The sequence below is a fragment of the Triticum aestivum genome, chromosome 4B, assembly GCF_018294505.1.
Source record: "Triticum aestivum cultivar Chinese Spring chromosome 4B, IWGSC CS RefSeq v2.1, whole genome shotgun sequence".
In the NCBI taxonomy this organism is placed as follows: domain Eukaryota; kingdom Viridiplantae; phylum Streptophyta; class Magnoliopsida; order Poales; family Poaceae; genus Triticum; species Triticum aestivum.
This window is the reverse complement of record NC_057804.1, coordinates 71004550-71028469: the sequence shown is the minus strand read 5'-3', so window position 1 is coordinate 71028469 and position 23920 is coordinate 71004550. Positions and strand designations below refer to the sequence as shown.

The window sequence follows — 23920 nt, the reverse complement described above, 5'->3', positions numbered from 1 at the left end:
TGAAGAGCAGTCAAGGTTTTGTATCATTTATTTAAGCTGGATACCTCGACAGTTGTATTTTAGGACATTTACCACAGGAGGTTTTCCGGGTGATGAAGACAAGTTTCATAGAGGACAATTATTACTTTGGATCAAAATATTGCCTTGGAAAGAAATTTTCCTAGACCTAAAAACAAAGCAGAGAAGCTCGTATACTCGAAAAGGGGTTCTACGCAAGGGAAATGAGATCTATTCCTGTGCGAGATCAATACAAATAAGCACCGCAGCAGTTCTATGTAGTTTCTACGGTCTAAACAGGGCGTTGGAGGATAGAACTAGAGAAGGTTTGCGTCGGGCAGTGATGAACACCGACGAACTCGGCAAGAACCCAACGTAGATCTGAGAAAGGGAATGAGAAGAGCTCACAGATGCGGATGCGTCGCGGGAGTTCACCGTCGATCTCTGGTCGGAGTCAGGTCGATGCAGCGGCCTGAGTCGGTGAAGACGAGGGGTTCGGCGATGGCAGCGGCAGAGCACAGGAGGAGGCAAGAGGAAGAGGACGACTAGGGAAGACCTAGGTCGCTCTATTTATAAGGGAAGACTGACCGAGCAGGCGCAAAAAACGAGGAGATGACATTCATTATCCAGCGGCTCTGGCGCCTCGATTCTCGGGATGGTCAATAAAGACAAAGATCCGTTGAAGATGTGATGTTATAAAAAATGAAGCTTTAATGAAGGTGGCGTCACAGAGATTTAATCCGGAGTTAGATGATGACGTCACGGCGGGTTAAAATCCTTCGTGCAAGATAAAGACGGCAGAGCGGTTTATAGGGTATTCTAAGATTGACATGAACCGGTTCAAATCAATCTGGGGCCTAATGTTGGGGATATAACTATTTGTGTAAGCCGCCCAGGAGGGGCCGGGTTACGCAAAGAGGACTCACCAGAGAGAAGCCCAAGACAAAGTATGAAGATGGCGGTTCATAGAGAGCTTAAGGCCCACATGCGACTTAAGGCCTGTTGTAGTAACCCGCTATAATAATATTACTTGTATCATAAGGTAGACTTAACTAGTCACCGAGCCGGACATTGTTTATGAGCCGGTGGGACTCTGTAAGCCGCAGGGCGTCGACCCGTGTATATAAGGGGACGACCCACTGGCGGCTTAGGGCAAGAAAACAACTCATCGAGAGCCATGCATAGCGTATCTCGCTCCCTAGTCATCGAAACATCAATACCAACCCAACTAGACGTAGGCCTTACCTTCACCATAAGGGGCCGAACTAGTATAAACCCTCTCGTGTCCTTTGTCCCATTTAACCCCTTCAAGCTTCCTAGTTGCGATGGCTCCACAACTAAGTCCTTTCACGAGGACATTTGACGTGACAATTCCACGACACATATCATCAATATCAATCAAGCAGGAGTAGGGTTTTACCTCCATCGAGAGGGCCCGAACCTGGGTAAAAACATCGTGTCCCTTGTCTCCTGTTACCATCCACCTAGACGCACAGTTCGGGACCCCCTACCCGAGATCCGCCGGTTTTGACACCAACACTTTGTTATAGGTATCGAGTTGTAATTTTTATTCCTTTTGAGTTATAAGTAAATAGAAGTGTGATGATCATCATTTTTAGAGCAGTGCCCAGTGAGGAAAGGATGATGGAGACTATGATTCCCCCACAAGTCCGGATGAGACTCCGGACAATGAGAGAAGACAAAAAAGAGAAAAAGAAAAAAAGGAAAAAAGAGAAAGAAAAAAAGAAAAAGAATAAACAAAGAGAGAAGGGCCACTGTTAGTATCCTTTACCACACTTGTGCTTCAAAGTAGCACCATCTTTTTCATATGGAGAGTCTCATATGCTATCACTTTCATATACTAGTGGTAATTTTTCATTATAGGATTAGATGCACACCCACTTAGTTTTCATATGGAGCTTTCATACACTTATAACTCTTAGTGCATTTGTTGCATGGTAATCCCTACTCCTCGCATTGATATCAATTGATGGGCATCTCCATAGCCCGTTGGTTAGCCGTGTCGATGTGAGACTTTCTTGCTTTTTGTCTTCTTTATATTTACCCCTATCATCATACTCTATTCCACCCATAGTGCTACATCCATGGCTTGCACTCATGTATTGCGTGAGGGTTGAAAAAGCTGAAGCACGTTAAAAAGTATGAACCAATTGCTCGGCTTGTCATCGAGGTTGTACATGATTTATACTTTGTGTTAAGAAGACAGAGCATGACAAGACTACATGATTTTGTAGGGATAGCTTTCTTTAGCGTTTATATTTTGAAAGACATGATTGTTTGTTGGGATGCCTGAGTATTGATGTCTTTATGTCAAATTATAGACTATTGCTTTGAAACACTTATGTCTTAATATTCATGCCATGACTAGATATATGATCAAGTTTATGTTAGGTAGCATTCCACATCAAAAATTATCTTTTTTATCATTTACCTACTCAAGGACGAGCAGGAATTAAGCTTGGGGATGCTGATATGTCTCCGTCTTATCTGTAATTTTTGATTGTTTCATGCTAGTATTATTCAACTTTTACATACTTTTGGCAACTTTTTATATGATTTATTTGGACTAACTTACTTATCTAGTGCTCAGTGCCAGTTCCTGTTTGTTGCATGTTTTTGTATCACAAAAAAACCCATATCAAACAAAGTCCAAACATGATGAAACTCCACAGAGAATTATTTTAGAATATTTGTGGATTTTAGGAGTTGGAATCACCGCAAACGGAGGCCCACACGGACCATGATACACCAGGGTGCGCCCCAGGCCCCTGGCGCGTGGTGGTGGGTTGTGCTCACCTCGTACGTCGGTTGGATCTCTACTTCGGGCGCAAGGAAGCTTATATCAGGAAAAAAACATCGTGTAAAAAGATCAGCGCAATCGGAGTTACGGATCTTCGGGAATATAAGAAACGGTTTTCGGCCAGATTTGGGGAGCGCGAAACACAAGACAACAGAGAGGGACATCCAATCTCGGAGGTGCTCCTGCCCCTCCGCCTCCATGGAGGCCATGGACCAGAGGGGGAACCCTCCTCCCATCTAGGGGGGGAGGCCAAGGAAGAAGAAGGAGGGGTGGGGGGATCTCTCCCCCTCTCTCCCGGTGGCGCCGGAACACCGCCGGGGCTAGGATTGTGACGACGATCTACATCAACAATCTTGCTACCGTCAACACCAACTCTCTCCCCCTCTATGCAGCGGTGTAACACCCCTTCTCCCCATTGTAATCTCTACTTAAACATGGTACTCAACTCCATATATTATTTCCCAATGATCTATGGTTATCTTATGATGTTTGAGTAGATCCATTTTGTCCTATGGGTTAATCGTGATCTTGGTTGGTATGATTGTATATTTTATTTATGGTGCTGTCCTACGGTGCCCTCTGTCCTGACGCAAACGTGAGGGGTCCCCGCTTTAGGGTGTTGCAATATGTTCATGGTTCGCTTATGGTGGGTTGCGAGAGTGACAGAAGCTTAAACCCGAGCAGGTGGGCTATGGCGTATGGGATAAAGAGGACTTGATACTTAATGCTATGGTTGGGTTTCATGACCTTAATGATGTTTAGTAGTTGTGGATGCTTGCTAGAGTTCCAATCATAAGTGCATATGATCCAAGTACAGAAAGTATGTTAGCCCATGCCTCTCCCTCATATAAAATTACAAGAATGATTACCGGTACTTGTTATCGATTGACTAGGGACAAATGACTTTCTCATTGACAAAAGCTATCCACTTTTACTACCTCGCGATTTATTCGTAGTTTTATTCTCGCAAAGTACTTGTAGATTTATTCTTGAAAAAATAGTTTCATACTTGTTCTAGGTAAAGCAAATGTCAAGTGTGCGTAGAGTTGTATCGGTGGTCGATAGAACTTGAGGCAATATTTGTTCTGCCTTTAGCTCGTCGTTGGGTTCGACACTCTTATTTATCGAAGAAGGCTACAAACGATCCCCTATACTTGTGGGTTATCACACATTATAAAAGCGTTCATTCCAACTCCGAGAGGCTTGCACCAGTCCACAAATGGACCGCTAGAGCTTGCACACTTTGTTAGCACCCTTTGGATCAACAAAACCTTGTGGTTGCATCATATACAACTCTTCTTCAAGAAATCCATTAAGGAATGCAGTTTTGACATCCATTTGCCAAATTTCATAATCATAAAATGCAGCAATTGCTAACATGATTTGGACAGACTTAAGCATCGGTACGGGTGAGAAAGTCTCATCATAGTCAACTCCTTGAACTTGTCGAAAACCTTTTGCAACAAGTCGAGCTTTGTAGACAGTAACATTACCGTCAACACCAGACTTCTTCTTGAAGATCCATTTATTTTTTATGGCTTTCCGATCATCGGGCAAGTCCACCAAAGTCCACACTTTGTTCTCATACATGGATCCCATGTCAGATTTCATGGCCTCAAGCCATTTCACAGAATCTGGGCTCATCATCGCTTCCTCATAGTTCGTAGGTTCATCATGGTCTAGTAACATGACTTCTAGAATAGGATTACTGTACCACTCTGGTGTGGACCATACTCAGGAAGACCTACGAGGTTCGGTAGTAATTTGATCTGAAGTTTCATGATCATCATCATTAGCTTCCTCGCTAATTGGTGTATGAATCACTGGAACTGATTTCTGTGATGAACTACTTTCCAATTTGGGAGAAGGTACAATTACCTCATCAAGTTCTACTTTCCTCCACTCACTTCTTTTGAGAGAAACTCCTTCTCTAGAAAGGATCCATTATTAACAACAAATATGTTGCCTTCTGATCTGTGATAGAAGGTGTACCCAACAATTTCCTTTAGGTATCCTATGAAGACGCATTTCCCCGATTTGGGTTCGAGCTTATTAGGTTGAAGCTTTTTCACATAAGCATCGCAGCCCCAAACTTTAAGAAATGACAACTTTGGTTTCTTGCCAAACCATAGTTCATAAGGCGTCGTCTCAACGGATTTCAATGGTGCCCTATTTAAAGTGAATGCAATCGTCTCTAAAGCATAACCCCAAAACGATAGCGCTAAATCAGTAAGAGACATCATAGATCGCACCATATCCAATAAAGTATGGTTACGATGTTCGGACACACCATTACGCTGTGGTGTTCCAGGTGGCGTGAGTTGCGAAACTATTTCACATTGTTTCAAATGAAGACCAAACTCATAACTCAAATATTCGCCTCCATGATCAGATTGTAGAAACTTTATTTTCTTGTTACGATGATTTTCCACTTCACTCTGAAATTCTTTGAACTTTTCAAACATTTCAGACTTATGCTTCATTAAGTAGATATACCCATATCTTCCCAAATCATTTGTGAAGGTTAGAAAATAACAATACCCGCCACGAGCCTCAACACTCATTGGACCGCATACATCGGTATGTATTATTTCCAATAAGTCAGTAGCTCGTTCCATTGTTACGGAGAACGGAGTTTTAGTCATCTTGCCCATGAGGCATGGTTCGCAAGCACCAAGTGATTCATAATCAAGTGATTCCAAAAGCCCATCAACATGGAGTTTCTTCATGCGCTTTACACCATATGACCTAAATGGCAATGCCATAAATAAGTTGCACTATCATTTTCAACTTTGCATCTTTTGGCTTCAATATTATGAACATGTGTATCACTACGACCGAGATTCAACAAAAATAGACCACTCAACAAGGGTGCATGACCATAAAGATATTACTCATATAAGTAGAACAACCATTATTCTCTGATTTAAATGAATAACCGTATCGCATTAAACAAGATCCAGATATAATGTTCATGCTTAGCGCTGGCAACAAATAACAATTATTTAGGTCTAAAACTAATCCCGAAGGTAAATGTAGAGGTATCGTGCCGACGACGATCACATCGACCTTGGAACCATTTTCGATGCGCATTGTCACCTCGTCCTTAGCCAATCTTCATTTAATCCATAGCCCCTGTTTCGAGTTGCAAATATGAGCAACAGAACCAGTATCAAATACCCAGGCGCTACTACGAGCATTAGTAAGGTACACATCAATAACATGTATATCAAATCTACCTTTCACTTTGCCATCCTTCTTATCCGCCAAATACTTGGGGCAGTTCCGCTTCCAGTGACCAGTCCCTTTGTAGTAGAAGCACTCAGTTTCAGGCTTAGGTCCACACTTGGGCTTCTTCCCGGGAGTAGCAACTTGCTTGCTATTCTTCTTGAAGGTCCCTTTCTTCCCTTTGCCCTTTTTATTGAAACTAGTGGTCTTGTTAACCATCAACACTTGATGCTCCTTCTTGATTTCTACCTCCGCATCCTTTAGCATTGCGAAGAGCTCGGGAATCGTTTTTGTCATCCCTTGCATATTATTGTTCATCACGAAGCCTTTATAGCTTGGTGGCAGTGATTGAAGAACTATGTCAATGACGCTATCATTAGGAAGATTAACTCCCAGCTGAGTCAAGTGGTTATGGTAGCCAGACATTCTGAGTATGTGTTCACTGACAGAACTATTCTCCTCCATTTTGCATCTATAGAACTTGTTGGAGACTTCATATCTCTCAACTTGGGCATTTGCTTGAAATATTAACTTCAACACTTGGAACATCTCATATGCTCCATGACGTTCAAAACATCTTTGAAGTCCCGATTCTAAGCCGTAAAGCATGGCACACTGAACTATCGAGTAGTCATCAACACACGACTGCCAAACATTCACAATGTCTGCAGTTGCTGGTGCAGGTGGTACACCTAGCGGTGCTTCCAGGACGTAATTCTTCTGTGCAGCAATGAGGATAATCCTGAAGTTATGGACCCAATCTGTGTAATTGCTACCATCATCTTTCAACTTAGCTTTCTCTAGGAATGCATTAAAATTCAAGGGAACGGTAGCACAAGCCATTGATCTACAACAACATATATATGCAAAAAACTATCAGGACTAAGTTCATGATAAATTAAAGTCCAATTAATCATATTACTAAAGAACTCCCACTTAGACATCCCTCTAGTCATCTAAATGATCACGTGATCCAAATCAACTAAACCATGTCCAATCATCACGTGAGATGGACTAGTTTTAAATGGTGAACATCTCTATGTTGATCATATCTACTATATGATTCACGTTCGACCTTTCGGTCTTAGTGTTCCGAGGCCATATCTGCATATGTTAGGCTCGTCAAGTTTAACCCGAGTATTCTGCACGTGCAAAACTGGCTTGCACCTGTTGTATATGAACGTAGAGCTTATCACACCCGATCATCATGTGGTGTCCTGGCATGACGAACTGTAGCAACGGTGCATACTCAGGGAGAACACTTATACCTTGAAATTTAGTAAGGGATCATCTTATAATGCTACCACCGTACTAAGCAAAATAAGATGCATAAAAGATAACATCACATGCAATCAAAACATGTGACATGATATGTCCATCATCATTTTGTGCTCATGATCTCCATCACCGAAGCATCATCATGATCTCCATCGTCACTGGCTTGACACCTTGATCTCCATCGTAGCATCGTTGTCATCTCGTCAACTATTGCTTCTACGACTATCGCTACCGCTTAGTGATAAAGTATAGCAATTACATGGCGATTGCATTTCGTACAATAAAGCGACAACCATATGGCTCCTGCCAGTTACCGATAACTCTGTTACAAAACATGATAATCTCATACAACAATTTATATCACATCATGTCTTGACCATATCACATCACAACAAGCCCTGCAAAACCAAATTAGATGTCCTCTACTTTGTTGTTGCATGTTTTACGTGACTGCTACAGGCTTTTAGCAAGAACCATTCTTACATACGCATCAAAACCACAATGATTTTTTGTCAAGTGTGTTGCTTTAACCTTCGACAAGGACCGGCCGTAGTCAAACTCGATTCAACTAAAGTTGGAGAAACAGACACCCGCCAACCACCTATGTGCAATGCACATCGGTAGAACCAGTCTCATGAACGCGGTCATGCGATGTCGGTCCGGGCCGCTTCATCCAACAATACCGCCAAATCAAAGTAAGACATTGGTGGTAAGCAGTATGACTATTATCGCCCACAACTCATTGTGTTCTACTCGTGCATATATCATCTACGCATAGACCTGGCTGGGATGCCGCTGTTGAGAATGTAGTAATTCAAAAAATTTCCTACGATTACGCAAAATCTATCTAGGAGATGCATATCAACGAGACGGGAGAGTGTGTCCACGTACCCTCGTAGACCGAAAGCAGAAGCGTTTAGTAACGCGGTTGATGTAGTCGAACGTCTTCAAGATCCAACCGATCCAAGTACCGAATGTACGGCACCTCCGTGTTCAGCACACGTTCAGCAAGATGATGCCCCTCGAGCTCTTGATCTAGTAGAGGGTTGAGGGAGAGTTCCGTCAGCACGACGGCATGGCGACGATGTTTATGATGTTACCGGCGTGGGGCTTCGCCTAAGCACTACGACGATATGACCGAGGTGTTAAACTGTGGAGGGGGGCACCGCACACGGCTAAGAGATTGTCTATTGTGCTTTGGGGTGCCCCCTGCCCCCATATATAAAGGAGGAGAGGGGAAGGCCGGTCGGCCCTGTAGGGAACGCCAAGAGGGAGGAGTCCTACTAGGACTCCAAGTCCTAGTACGATTCCACTTGGTGGAAGGGGGAAGGAAGGAAGGGAGAGGGAGAGGGAGAGGGAGAGGGAAAGGGGGCCGCGCCCCCTCCCCTAGTCCTATTCGGAGTCCCGATGGGGGGGCGCCTCCCCTATGTGGGCTGTCCTCTCTATCCCCTATGGCCTGATGGCCCATTGCTTCCCCGGGGGGTTCCGGTAATCCCTCCGGCACTCCGTTTTTACCCGGGACCACTCGGAACTCTTCCAGTGTCCGAATAACTTAGTTCAATATATCAATCTTTATGTCTCGACCATTTCGAGACTCCTCGTCATGTCTGTGATCTCATCCGGGACTCCGAACAAACTTCAGTCATCAAAAACACATAACTCTTAATACAAATCGTCATCGAACGTTAATCGTGCGGACCCTACTGGTTCGAGAACTATGTATACATGATCGAGACACATCTACGATCAATAACCAATAGCGGAACCTGGATGCTCATATTGGCTCCTACATATTCTATGAAGATCTTTATCGGTCAAACCGCATAACAACATAAGTTGTTCCCTTTGTCATCAGTATTTTACTTGCCTGAGATTCGATCGTAGGTATCATCATACCTAGTTCAATCTCGTTACTGGCAAGTCTCTTTACTCGTTCCGTAATGCTTCATCCCGCAACTAACTCATTAGTCACATTGCTTGCAAGGCTTATAGTGATGAGCATTACCGAGAGGGCCCAGAGATACCTCTCCGATACACAGAGTGACAAATCCTAATCTTGATCTATGCCAACCCAACAAACACCTTCGGAGACACCTGTAGAGCATATTTATAATCACCCAATTATGTTGTGATGTTTGATAGCACACAAGGTGTTCTTCCGGTATTCTTTTTTTTTTGCATGGTAATACGTGTCTCATTCATATCATAAAGATTAAAGTACAAGTCACGTAAGGACCAACATGACAAAACTGAAAAGCTAGCAGAACATCTCTGAGCTTGACACCAACGCCCATCACCTGCCTCCGGCACCACGACAGTAGCCACCGAAGAAAAGAATGATGGATCACCTCCTCACCCAAGCTCGATGCGGCTCCATCGCTGATATGCAGCTTTGCGAACCTCCAAGGTGGCTCACCAAAAGTGAAGCCCTTACCGTTGAACGAATCAGACCAGGACAACACCCCGGACACGCCATCGAACTCCAGATCTGGCACCCCACCGCGACTAAGACGTCGCAGAAGAAAACCATACCTGTCATCCACGAACCACGAACCCAGCACATGTTCCGTCTTCCAGATGTCGTCGATGCAGACCACAATCTGCATCCGCTCCTGGACTACCTCCCAAGCTCCACGTCGACGCTGGAGCAAACGCCGTCGCAACGGCGGAGCCCGAGTACACATGTCCACCACGAGGATGCCGCCGCCGCCACGCCATCCTTGCTTGAACAGACTGGTTTTCAAATCCATCCCCAACCATAGGACCGATGGCCTTGTCAAGGAAGGATCCGAAGAATCTTTATTCAGTGCTGTCATCGTTGCCGCCGAAACGAAGACGATGAACAACCTAAAAATCTAAACTACGAGAGAGTAAAAACGATCCACACGCGTGGATCCGGCGGCCCCCTCACCACTGACGACCGAGGTCGCCGGCGGAGGAGAGCCGCCGGAGGACGGCACTGGAAGATTGGTCTCCTGGCGGCGGCTAGGGTTCCAGCGCTAGGGACAGGAGGAAAACACATGCGTTGCATAATCTCATAGTCTGAGGAACATGTATCTCTACTCCTAATGGAGTAGTTGATAGTCTCCGTCGGTCAATTTTCATCCCACCTACTATGGTTTTTTTGTCCCACTTTCGCTGGTTTTTCGTAGATTTTTTTCATCCCTCCCCCACCCCACCCCATCCCATGCAGCCACCAAAAAAAATGCCATACCCACAAAAAAAACTCCATCGACCCCCACTCCTTTCGATCCCATCGCTCATTGCCGCCGCCGCCGCGTCTCTCGATCCCATCGATCCCATATATCATTGCCTGCGCCACCGCCGCCGTCCGAGGGGTCGCCGCCGTCGCCGCCGTCCGAGGGGGAGCCGCCGTCGCCGCCGCCGCCCAAGGGGGAGACACCGCCGCCGCCTCTACAAGGCAGGGCGATTTGAATCCCACTGCCGCCGAACTCTAGGAAACGCCCGATGGCATACCCTCGAAGGCCTGGATCAAGCAGGAGCACAGGTATAGCTGGCCAAATGGGCCGGTTTTTTTGGGCCGGCCCGTGAGCACGCCGGCACGGCCCGCCTTGGGCCAGGCACGGCACGGGCTAAACGGGCCGGGCCAGGCACGCGGCACGCCCTGGGCCATGCCTGGGCCTGGAGGCTAGGCACGCGGGCCGGCACGGCACGGCCCGATTAAGTTTTTTTATTTTTTTATACATCTATATATGGCCCAATATGTAAAAATAGGCTAAAAACGCTCCGTGCGTCAAATAATAGGCTGAAAATATGCGGCCCACCGTGCTAAACGGGCCAACGTGCCGGCCCATTTACTAACTGGGTCGTGCCTGGGCCTGGGGGCGCAGCACGCGGGCCGGCACGACACGGCCCATATAGTAATCGTGCCCTGGCGGGCCGTGCCGGGCCCGGCATGATTATAATGGGCCGGGCCGGGCCGGCCCGTTTGGCCAGGTATGAGCACAGGTATACCCCGGCCTCTTCTCTTCTAGGGTTCGCCACCTCGGGCGCCCCCGACTTCACTCCTCTGCTGCCCCTCCCCCTCTGCCGGACGAGGCTCCTCTGACGTACTGCAGGGCGCAGTTGGGCCACTGACAGGTGGGCCCGAAAGCAAGTTGGCCCACCTGTTAGTGACTCAACTGCGCCCTGCAGTACGTCAGGGGAGCCGAGTCCCCCTCTGCCCGCCTCCTATACCTCTCCCTTCGGTTACTCTATGGGAGATCAAGCGCGAGTAGCCAGCCGATGAGCCGCCTCGTTTCCCGGCGGAACCTCGTCGCCGCCGCGGCCATCCGATGATCCCCCGCCACGCTCGCTTCCAGGTGACCCACATCTCACCCGTGCTTCATTTTTTGGCGGCGATCTGATTCCGTCATAAGCTTGTCATCCTGCTCCGAGGAGGCGGGGCGATTTCAGGCGCGATCTGGGCTGGTAGCTGTCAGGGTTTTGACTTCCGAGGGGATCCTGAGATTGATTTGCTACTCCTCGATTCTGCACTAAACACGTACCATTCGGTGGTTACTAACAGGTTTTTGGCGATGTGCAGGTGGCTGCACACGCCAGCATTTGCGATGGTGAGGTCTCTGGTCAAGCCCATGGGAAATGCAAAATTTCGGTAAGATGGCCGGGATTTTGTTTATCTGCTTGTATGCGTTGTTTTAAATTGGTCCTGCGTGATAGCTTTGTCGTATACAAGCTTCAGAACTGTCTCTGTCCATGGGGTTAGTGATTACTGCTTGTGATGTTTAAGAGCAACACACAGGAATAAGATTATTTGTACTTCTTTCCTGTGAAGTTCCTATTGGGCAAAGTGGGCAAGATGTGTTTGAATAATATCGTGCTTTGTTTTCTAGGCCCGCGCTATGATAACTTGACCCCTTTGTAGTACACAGCAATCTCATGCGTTTGTCCTCCAGCTACAATGTTCAAATACTCAAAATTTAAAAAAATACAGATCCTGGAATTGAATTGTTGAAACATGGAATCATTCAGCTTCATAGTTTAATCTATGACTATCACATTCCCCACCAACTGATGTAGTAAGTTCAGTGCAGGGAAGATGGATAATGTCCTTTAATTGGCGACAAATTTATCAAAGTTGCTCAGGTTTAGGGATATGAAATAAATGTATTGATGTTTTGGGGTGCTTCTCTTTTGATTTCCATGATACAGTGCTATGAGTGCAATTTTCTATCAACTTCTCTCTCATCTCAAAATACATTTTTTTCTTCGAAAAGAGCTCAAAATACAAAGACTGTCTTTTCCTTGTTTAAACTTTACTGGTATTGTCGTGTGTGTATTAGCTCTGAAGTGTGTTCTCAAACAATATGTAATATTTTTGTGTTGTAGCCATTTTTGGAGAGTTTATCTATATGCCCAAAGCATGTGCTTCACAACCCACTTGGAGCTCCAGAGAGGTATGTGTTATTTTCTTGTACTATTTTTGGCTGCCGTTGTTTTGAATCTTATGTTTCAAAATTAACTCAACTAGAAAACAACGAGTTGGGGCGCGGCAGGCAGGGGAGCGTCACCAGGGAGATGGAAATGTATTGTGGGAAAAAGGACAGAGATCCCCGAGCGTTTGCGAGAGGGGATGGAGCGGCGACTGCGTTGACCCGACCAGTTGCAAGTGGATGGAGCGGTGGCTGCACGGACATGCTCCTGGAGGTGCCGGTATGCACCCTCATTTTGAGCCTGGGAGGATCCTCGCCCTGTCCTGGCCTCAAGGGTGCTCATCTACTTGGTATCGTGCTCTGCAGTCAGAATGATGTGCTAATGCAGGTTTGGTTTTTTACTTATTCCTATTTTCTATGCATATCCCTGAATTTTGCGAGCCATGCTTTAAATGCTGCTGTGTTTGCCATTGTGTCATGTATAATGACTCTTATTGACGCACTGCTGCAACCCAGTTTGTTTAACAAATTGATGCAAGAAACAAACTAATACAGAGAGAGTACAAGTTTTATTGCACTAATCTATATATGCCCTGCAGTACCTCTGTGTTTGGCGAAAGGCAAAGATGGATAAAGTTTGTAGCTTTTTGTTCCCGGTTTTTCCCATCGAAATTATGGATTTAGAAGCTAATCATGGATTGTTTCAATTGCCTGCTATATTATGGATTTGCAATGAGCACAAGCCTGCAAAGAAAAGCCGTTGCCGCTGATGACATAACACTGTGGCTGAGATTTTTGATTATGTTAGTACAGACTTATATTACGTCGCAACAAGAATGTATAGAGCTCTAGAGCTCTGTGGATCCTTCTCTTCACAAAAGGTGAGGTGCAGAGTTCATGATTTGTGCTTATTAAAAACCGAAGAAAAGGAACGAGTTGCTTGATATGTTGACAGGTTGTAACAAAAACATGCTTACAGTTCTAACATGAATTTGATTGAACTGGGAGCTGTGACATGCAAATGTTTTATGGTTGATGGTTCTGTAACATCGGTAATTTGTATAGAGTCTCTGGTTTCATCTTCTTTGATTATATATTTTCTGGTCAAGATTGAAACGCACTATGCACCTGTTCTTTTTATTGTAGTTCCATTTTTTGTCAAATTTATAAATTTTCTATCAATAGTAACATAGACGTATATTGTTACTCTATTTTGGATTTTTGTTCACCCCAAAATGCAATATAGATCTGCCATTGACATTTTTTTGGAGCACTGGATGAACATTTGCTGAGATGCTGATATGAAAAGCCTTTGTTTCCTCATAAAATGTTTTCCATCGGTTAAACTTATTGGATGCATGCAGTGGGCCTTTGGTTCCGCGAGCATATACGGGGGAGTTACATCGCACGCAGAAGGTCAGTTGCACATCTCCCTTTCCTCCTCTGCTAAAATTTTCTCGTTCTTAAAAAAACCCAGTTCTGAATGTTGTATATTGTAATTTGCAGCTCGTTCTTGTCTTACTCGATGACCATTGTTTGCCCAGGATCTATATCAAGAGTTAGAGAGTTTGTACGAGATTTGTTATCAGGATCTTGCCGGTGACTGCTTGAACTTTATACCATGCACCTCTGCCTTACCCAGTGTGTGAACCTGCTGCGATTCTGCCTAAGCGTGTTGCTAAGCAGAATTTTTTTGCTTTTCATTCTGATGAGCAGTTGTGGTTTTCAGCAGCAAAGTCTTTGTGTTGAAAATGAAAAATACTTCTCTTTGTTATTTTGTTTGTTTGTGCTGCTTCATCTTCATAGCACAAAGGGGCTTGCGCTAATGTCTAAGACAGGAGCTTGTCACGGGTGTATTGTATATATTTATTTATATGTTATATTTTTGATGAAAATGCATCAGTGAGCTGAATCCATGTTACTTTTTGAGAAGGAAATAATAGTGCGTTTGGTTGGTAGAAAAAATGTGTTCCGGCGGTTATGATGGAAAAGTACAGCGAGCGTTTATTTCGGCCACGATGGTTGTCATAAGAGCGCTTTGTTTATCCTCTTGCAATGCAGCATGTTTGCTATACGTTATTATTATGGACAATGGAAATTCAAAATATTTTATTTCAGGGAAGATTCTAAAACCAGTTAAGTATCTATGGGCTGGTTAGGACAATGCTCATATTGTTTGAAACTGAACTATTTGATAATCATTTTAATCTCGAGTTGTGTTACCAATGGGTGCTGATCATGCGAGAGAACTAGGACAAAACAGAGTAGCTATTGTTAGCGGTGTGCAGGGGTTGAGGAGCATCTACATGAAATGGAGGGGGGCATGCATTGTGACCCGTCGTGCCGCCGCCGCTGTTTGCATGCACATGAATTGGACGTGGCAAAGCTTATCTTGGAGACCGACTAAAAAATAGTGGCGGCTAAGTTAAGAAGCTCATACATTGATAGATCAATATATGGCCTATTGTTGAGGAGGTAAAGGAGTGCATGCGATGAAGGGAGGAGTTCAGGGTGGTATGGGTGAGATGATTGACTAATGGAGCTTCTCATTGGCTAGGAAAGGAGGGTTGTGCGAATAAGTTATGTAAAACTTGGGCCAGCTTGTTGGATTGTATTAGTGATGTTTTCGACTCGGATCATGCCAAGATGAATAAATAAACCACAACCCATTCCAACTAAAAAAAACATTTTTATTTGAGTTTTCAATAAGAGCATCTATAGTCGGATTTAGCAAATTCACCACCCTAAATGTCAACAGTCACGGTCGGCCAGTGTCTGTTTCGAGCCCCTGTTTGTTCTGTGCATGCAACCATACTTCTCATTTTCTCCCTTATATATCCGGTGACTTGCATGTGATTGAGGGAGATTAAGAGATAGAAAGAAAAGGAAGAAATTGTGGTCTCGGGGCGGGTCGCGTCCTAGGTGGCGGATTGACCAGGTGCGTCTGCGAGCCCTCATATCCTCCCCATATTTGGTGTCAATATGAGAGTCTGTGGACAACCCGGGCTTGTAGAGATGATATGAGGGGTCCGGTTGGGTTACATTTTTTTCTCTCCCCTACTCGGTGACTGACCGGACGTGTCCGTGCACGTTTGAGAACATTCTATAAGGGGACAAGCTGTAGGTGCTCTAAGATTATTGTGTTTGATATTTCGATGTGTGTTAGATGATCGTCAAAAGAAAAAGATGTGTGTTAGCTTAGACGACATTATTCTCGATTATTATAGCTCAATGAGTAGGAGTGGCCGAGCTTAGTGGAGGCCAACATAGGAGGTCATTCCCAGCCCATGGGATTTCTTTATACTATTCCTCACTAAATTAATCAGAGAATTAATGAAATCTAGCTAAAGCTTGGTTTGGGTCCACCCCCCCCCCCCCTCCAAAAAAAAGCCCATTGCCCCTCCTAAGAAGTGGCCCAAACTATGCCACTCGCAGGTAGCATCTCATTTTTTTTTCAAAAGCCCGTGACAACGCATGGGCATTCTACTAGCAAGTCATGAAGAAAGCAGTAGCAACGAAACTGTAATGATCATAATGCTAAGCTAACGGATGGGTCTTGTCCATCACATCATTCTCCTAATGATGTGATCCTGTTTATCAAATGATAACACATGTCTATGGTTAGGAAACATAACTATCTTTGATTAACGAGCTAGTCTAGTAGAGGCATACTAGGGACACTATGTTTTGTCTATGTATTCACACATGTACTAAGTTTCCGGTTAATACAATTCTAGCATGAATAATAAACATTTATCATGATACAAGAAAATATAAATAATAACTTTATTATTGCCTCTATGGCATATTTCCTTCACCATGCACCCTACCAAACAAGCAAAAGTGGGTTGGATTGGGAACTTTTGCCCTCATGCACCCTACCAAACACACCCTAAGTAAACTTTGATGTCCATACTTGAATAAGCACCGGGGGGGGGGGGGGGGGGGGGATGCACCGACCACCAACCACAGAAAAATGTTGAAATGCACCATGATGGAATTGATGTTGTTGGCTGATCGCTATGTGCATAATCATGATGTGGCCTTTGACGGTGTCATAGAGCATGAACAAGAAACAAAAAAGAACACCCAAAGAAGAAACTGAAATAATGAGCCCCAAGAAGGGGCGTGAGCGGGTACGCAAAGCTCTCATCCCCTCCCGCATAAGGCGAGAAACTGGCGGAACTTCCGATGAAGACAAGTAGTGGTGCAGTGTGGTGGTGAGTCGATGCGTTTTACAAGGGTGAGGGAGCGTGTCATGGTTACGTAGTCGGTCGACCAAGGAAGATGCAAAAAGAGTATTAACGAGGTACTCATGTGGTAAAGGTGGGCAAGGGAGGGGGGGGGGGGGGGGGGAGACGGCAGTGCAAGTCGTGAATGAGGAGGCTAGGGTGCAACCAACCATTGCTCTCACTGAGAACCGGAAATTCGACATACGAAAATGTCAAACAAATAAATCATTATGCGGACCAGATCCCATAGACCTCACGACATGCTTGCCTACGGACTGTTTACCCCACATGAGGTTGAGACATCTTTTATTCTTTTTGTCCCCGTTATTATAGCCAAATGCATGAAAGTCTTTGCAAATAACCAAATGCATCAATGGATTTCTCAGCGTGACCATATTTAGTGCATTGAGTTGTTTGTTCCCTCCGTCATATAAGCCATGAGAAGACATAGTTTGGGCCCTGCCTATATATATGACTCAGATGTAAATCTTGTGACGTGACAGATCTCCGTGCCCTCTAAAATTGTCCAGTAAATAATAATTTTGACATCAGGTCAACTTTGATTCGCCGTCGGATGAAGTCTCTGAATATATGTTTTTTGGTGCATTACACATGTTTTACTAATCAAACTGAAGATCTAAAAACTCGTGTCAGACTTACACTTACACACCCAACGGAAGGAAGTATATATCAATGATTGAGATTTTTTTTTGGGGAGAAAACAATTGAGAAAGTAAAAATGTAACTATATTGATTTCCTTAGTATTAAAAACGAGGCATGCATGGTGTTTTTATGCGATGTAACAAATGCATTCTTGGGGCATTTTTGGAATACTTGCATGCACTTGTAAGCTGCCACAGAATTCCGTGGCCGGCGGATCGGCAGCGCAGCGCAGTGACAGACACGGATCTGCATGCACGCACGCTGCATGGCCCTCTACGCACGCGTGCGATCTCCTCGTTCGGGCTGCCGGCCGGCTCTTCCCTTTCTACCGGCTTCACACCACTTCTGTTATTCCTCAGATAGTTTTCTCGAACTGAATCACTGAAGTAGACCCGTTTGCTCGATGTATGGCATGCACGCGGGTTGCTCGCCTGTGGGGTGTGGGCTGTGTGGCTGGCCTTCTCTCGTTTGGAAAGGCTAATCAATCCCGGGTCGTCAATGATTGGCATATCAAGGAGACATCAACACATACTCTTTCTACGCAAACCATGTTTTTTTATTCCAATGCCTAGGCAAACCATGTATTTGAACTCTAGTATTGGAAACTAGAAATCAAAGATCCACCGAAAAAATAGATTATGTAGTCCTCTACACAATTGCACGCGATCCTAGTTTACCCGCAACGAGTAACACGAAACTACGCCCGCGAAAAAAAGTAACACAAACTAAACCGTGATGAGTAACACAATCATATTAACCATTATCCCCGCCCCCCCTCCCCCCCCCCTCCACACACATCAAAATAGTAACCATTAGCGAACCAACCTGTGGTTGGATGGTTAGAGGGACTGTGGTATCCCCAGCCCATCAAGATTCAAACTCTGGTGTTTGCATTTGGTGACTTCATAAAATCTTAAAATGACATACCATGTGCCTGTTACAAGAGCGTTTCAGGCCACCAACCAAGACGAATTGAAGAGGCGCATGAGCTTATAAGAGGCATTGGGCCCTGTCGCCAAAAGACTAGGCTGATAGGACAAGACACCCTCATCCTTATAAGTCATGCTCTGCCTCCTCTCAGGCTAGTCATAGTGGGAGTAACTTAGCTAGTAACATAGCATATTTCAATACAAATTTGCTTATGTGGCATGTATCTAATGAGGAGAGTTGTGTTTAGAGTAACATAATATGTTACTGTCCTCCTAACCACCCAACCACAGATTGGTTCGCATGCACAGAGGGACTTGTTGGGTTTAGTTTCACATCAATTATGTGTGGAGCCTAAGCACAACTTGTAAGGGGGAGGCTGTCCCCTCCTGCCAGACTAGTCTTTCGGGGAAGGGGAAGAGGGACCAACGCTTTTATAAACTCATGCTGCTCTTTGATTGGGCCTTATTAGTGGGCCGAGGCGATTTCGCAGTGGGCCATAGCACATGTGAATTAGAAATGCTAGTTCGCAAACTCGAAATTGTGTAACGAAAGCCTCATGTGTCCCTAATCCCAACGCATGAAAAGAGCATGATAGACAGAGGTTTCAAAAAAGTCGTTACACGTCTCAGCAAGCTCCTGATTGCTATGTACTCAGGAGCTTGCTGCGGCAAACTGCTACTCCTCAGTACTTGTGTGTGGTCGTCGTCCTCGCAGAGCTGATAATAGTAGTTAAATGCACACACCATCTTCTTCTTGTTTTTCCTTTTTCTGTTTTAGTCTTATAACACTTGAGTAGTCCAAGTTTTTGCAGGGATAGAAGACCAAGTTTTTGCAAAGAAACAACCTCCTCAATAATTTGTTTCTTCTTATATTATAGGAGTATATACAATAATATACATGTTTGCTTGATGTTAGTTAGACTTCATTTAATGGAGAAATAAACCAAGCCTCAAACAAGAATTTTGATTGCTTCTTATTATTCGGTACTGAACAAGGACGCCGATAAGTCCTGGAAGTTTGGGATTTGCCCATGGCAAATCGAACGTTTTTCTTTTGGCAATTTATATACAGGGTGGTCCTCAGTTTGTTTTTTGCCAGAAAATTGACGTGCTTGTCAACTAAATTTGCCATCGTCATAAAAAATATTCAATTTGTCATGGAAAATCCCGAACGTTCGAGATTTATCACTTTCGTAGAACAATGGTCATTTAATTTTTCATGAAACAACTTTCTCTCTCTCTTTCTCCCCTCACATTATTTCATACTCATCTCCACAATTCTGATGCGGCACTTCTCTAAAATAATACCTGAAATGGATGTTAGAGATGCCCTTATTTATTTATTTCTTTATTTTGAGAATAAAGAGATGCCCTTAGCTTTTCTTTAGGGGTAACTAACCAAATGCAGGTACCTGTAAAAAAAAAAAGCGGGACATTACGCAGCTGCAGGCGCAGCAGTCCCGGCCCAATATGGAGTCAGTCGAACGCCCCACAGACTTTTTCTTTTGCGATCACGCCCCACAAACAGTCCACTGCCATGCATGTCGGCCTGCTACGTGCAACCAAAAAAAAAACTTAATTACGCCGCTCACCAGTGCCATTCATCAAATTTGCAGAAACAAGTTGGTCCACGTGAAGTTTATTTTCCGACATCCAGCAGATATCATTCAATCAGATTGTATTGATAACCATGTAGCTGGAGTATACGAGACACAGATGGAGGCAAAGGCAAACACTTGTGATTGTCTGCCCATAACTGAAACATCGTTCTTTTTCCTGATCTCATTAGGCCAGTCATCCATCTTTTTTGTTAACGGATCTATCCAGCCATCTCCATCTCCACCAAAATAACCAGTAAACTAAAATTCCTTTTTTTGCGGAGGCAGTAAACTAAAATTTGCCACTTACATGCTGCTAAATCAAGCACTCTCAGTACTAATATTTTTCTTATTAATGTTTTTTTTTGTATATTTTCAGTAGTCAAGATTTAGGAATACTTTGGTGAACAAGAATTTGGAAAATATTACCATTTAGTTTCTCGACTCCTAGATATGATCCTCGCAAAAATAAAACCCCAGATATGATGAGATGATTAAGAATCATTATTTCCATCTTCCTTTGGGCGCAGAAAGGTTGCTAGCCAGAGAGGGACCTCACAACCGTGTAAAACTGGCAAGAAAGGTAGAAATGTGTTTTGCATAGACACCCTGTCCGGAAGACCCCCGCAGCAGTTAGATGCTACTGGTCCTGCTTTCTTGTGGACCATCTTATAAGTGCATGAAAAGTGTTCAAACAAGCCATGATGATGCACACCACTACGGCACATATTGGTTTTATCTACTTCTATTCTATGGCTGTCCATTGCATGCATATAGTCTCCGAGGCCATCTCAGATTGGTACCAATTGATATAGTATTCATGAGACTCTGATTAAGCTCCCTGATTTTTTAGAAAAGGAGGATGACCCCCGGCCTCTGCATCTGGACAATGCATACGGCCACTTTATTAATTATTCTCACAAGACCTTACAAAGTAATACAACAGTAAGACTAAAGCCGCCGTCTAAGCACCTCTATCTAACTGATGAAGGGGCGCAGATAGCCTGGGCCTAATACCAAACAGACATCGCAGCCAAACCTAACATCTAAGACCTGAGAACCCATCCAGGACGCCTGCCGGGCATGGGTCTCACCGGTCCGGCGTGCACTCAGATGTCGCCGCCGCCAACTACCACCGCTCCATCTTCAGAACTGTACTGATGCATCAACCTTGCTCGGTCTAGCTATCGTCGACGCCACCACGGCGCCAAACGGCACCTCCTCCCTGCGCGCACACAGCTGAGCACGTCGCGGTCGCCACTGATACACCTCAGCGCCATGCTGCCAGGTATCACCAGCCGACACAGCTTGAAGTCCTTGGTAGATCTGTCGTGCGTAGCACCTGCCGACCAGGCATGACAAAGCGTAGCACCTGTCGGTCAGGCATGACTTGACATCACCACCGAATCTCCGTGCAAGACGAAGCCGCTCCACCTCCTGCCTCTGACATCCAGCGCTGCTCCGCAAACGATGCTCCCAAGAGAGAAACGACACCGCAGTGCCGCCATCGTCCGATCTGGAACACCAGATCCTAGGGTTTCCCCTGGAGCAGCACGAGTGGGTCGACAAAAGTTACACGACGATGCCTTCATCAAGTTAACGGCGAGAACGCCGCCATCGCCTGCCGTCGGCTCGGTTTTCACCGGCAACCATGTCTCCCCTACTCGCAGCCGGGACAAGATGATGGATCTCGAGATCCGATCACCAAGCCTCTGGCCGGCCATCTCGGGAAGAAGATGACCACCACGTCCACCAGTGTCACCACGCCGGGCACGCGTCGCCGCCGGCACCCCCATGGTGTCTAGAGGCCGACAAGCCCCGACGAAACCCCTGCCTCGCCAGCCGCCATGGCCCAGACCCCGGCACCACCAGATCCAGATCGGATCGGGGTCCAGGGCCCCAAGCCGCAACCGCCGCGGAGGCAGCACCACTGGACGGTGCCTAGCCCTCCAGCCTGCCGCCGAGTCATCGCCGGAGCTCCGCCGCGCCACGCCGCCAAGCCGCCGCCGGGATACCTCGCGCCGCCGCGAGAGAAGCCACAGCCGCCGCGCGTTGGAGAGGCCTGGAGCCGCAGCTGCACCGCCGCCAGGCAGGAGCGCCGCCACCCAGCACGCCCTCCGCTGCGCCGCTGGGCCCCGCCCAGCCCAGCGCCATCTCGCGCCGCGCCGTCCCGCGCCGGACGCCCATCGCGAGGAGAGGGGCAAGATCCCCGCCGCCACCAACGCCGGCCGGTCTTTGCCCGGCGGCGCTGTGCGGTGGCGGCGGGGGGAGAGAGGGCGACGAGGGAGTACGAGGGGCGGCGGCTAGGGTTTCCCCCGAGGACACTCGCGGGAGCGGCTTGGGGGTCGGGGGGAATAGAAACCGGATGTGGCTTCTCAAAAAAGAAAAGAGGCCAGCCTTCATTAAGCTCCCTGATAGATTGTCCTGTGCATCCTTAGCTTTAATTCAACACATGTGTATGCTATATTGAGCGTCTTTTGCATTAGTTAGTTCCAGGGGCATAATCCAATTGTCCTACCGAGTGCACCGACTAAATTATGGTCCAAAAAAATACCAACTCTAACATTTAAAAATCATGACATGCATGACTTGCGAATTGGTAGATGGGTTTTAGGAATGGCCTTTTGATTCAAAGGATTTTCGTAGGATTTAGAGGATAGTAATTCTTAAGATTTTTCTATGTGGGTTGATTGATTTGTACGACTGAACCCTACAATTTTTTCTAAGGACATTTTCGTAGAGTATTGGCAAAACCCCGCACGATGGTATGCCGCATGTCCGATCGAGTACATGATGCATCGTTCCTTGACAACATACAACAGATGGATACTGACACGTCTCTGCCTATCATGACAGCCAATAGACGGTTCTGTGAACACAACACATATCGAACTCCCATCTCTATGAATTGCTCCGTCAGCCTAAGACAACAATCGAAGGGAAGCAACATGTGTTGACATGTTTCCGCTTAGCACATGAGGCCAGGCTATCGATAACTAGACCGATAATCATTATTGCAATTTTATTTGAGGGAGAGGCATAAGCTAACATACTTTCTCTACTTGGATCATATATACTTATGATTGGAACTCTAGCACACATCTGCAACTACTAAAGATTCATTAAGGTAAAACCCAACCATAGCATTAAAGCATCAAGTCCTCTTTATCCCATACGCAAACAACCTACTTACTCGGGTCTGTGCTTCTGTTACTCACGCCACCCACCATAAGCAAATCATAAGCATATTGAAACACCCTACAGCGGGGATCCCTCACGCTTGCGCGACATGGAGAGCACCATAGGACAGCACCAATAATAAAACATACAACTCAAACCAATCATGATCATCAAATAGCCATAGGACAAAAGAAATGTACTCAGACATCATAGGATGACAACACATCATTGGATAATAATATGAAGCATAAAGCACCATGTTCAAGTAGAGGGTACAACGGGTTGCGGGAGAGTGGACCGCTGGATATAGAAGGGGGAAGGTGATGGAGATGTTGGTGAAGATGACAGCGGTGTTGGTGAAGATCGCGGTGATGATGATGGCCCCCGACAGCGCTCCGGCGCCACCGGAAGCAAGGGAGAGAGAGCCCCCCTTCTTCTTCTTCTTCTTCCTTGACCTCCTCCCTAGATGGGAGAAGGGTTTCCCCTCTGGTCCTTGGCTTCCATGGCTTGGGAGGGGCGAGAGCCCCTCCGAGATTGGATCTATCTCTCTGTTTCTGCGTTCCCTGGCTCTACCCCTTCACCATTTTCTTTATATCTGGA

General features: G+C 45.6%; 1 protein-coding gene across 5 annotated transcripts; it reads left to right on the top strand.

The window, feature by feature from the left end:
* The first annotated feature begins 11503 nt into the window (after nucleotides 1-11503).
* Nucleotides 11504-14654, top strand: LOC123094456 (uncharacterized). Of its 5 annotated transcripts, none has more exons than XR_006445833.1 (5): nucleotides 11504-11646; nucleotides 11871-11939; nucleotides 12674-12741; nucleotides 12816-14133; nucleotides 14262-14654. XR_006445833.1 is itself a non-coding variant. In XM_044516458.1 (5 exons), exons 1-5 carry the CDS (start codon nucleotides 11863-11865, stop codon nucleotides 14318-14320), a joined length of 546 nt encoding a protein of 181 aa, XP_044372393.1. In that variant the 5' UTR covers nucleotides 11657-11862; the 3' UTR covers nucleotides 14321-14654. The 5 variants fall into 5 exon arrangements, 2 of the variants coding, with proteins under 2 accessions (XP_044372393.1, XP_044372394.1); XR_006445832.1 differs by having other exon boundaries at nucleotides 14224-14654; XR_006445831.1 differs by lacking the exon at nucleotides 11504-11646 and having other exon boundaries at nucleotides 11657-11939; nucleotides 12816-13105; nucleotides 13964-14133; nucleotides 14224-14654.
* Nucleotides 14655-23920: the final 9266 nt, after the last annotated feature.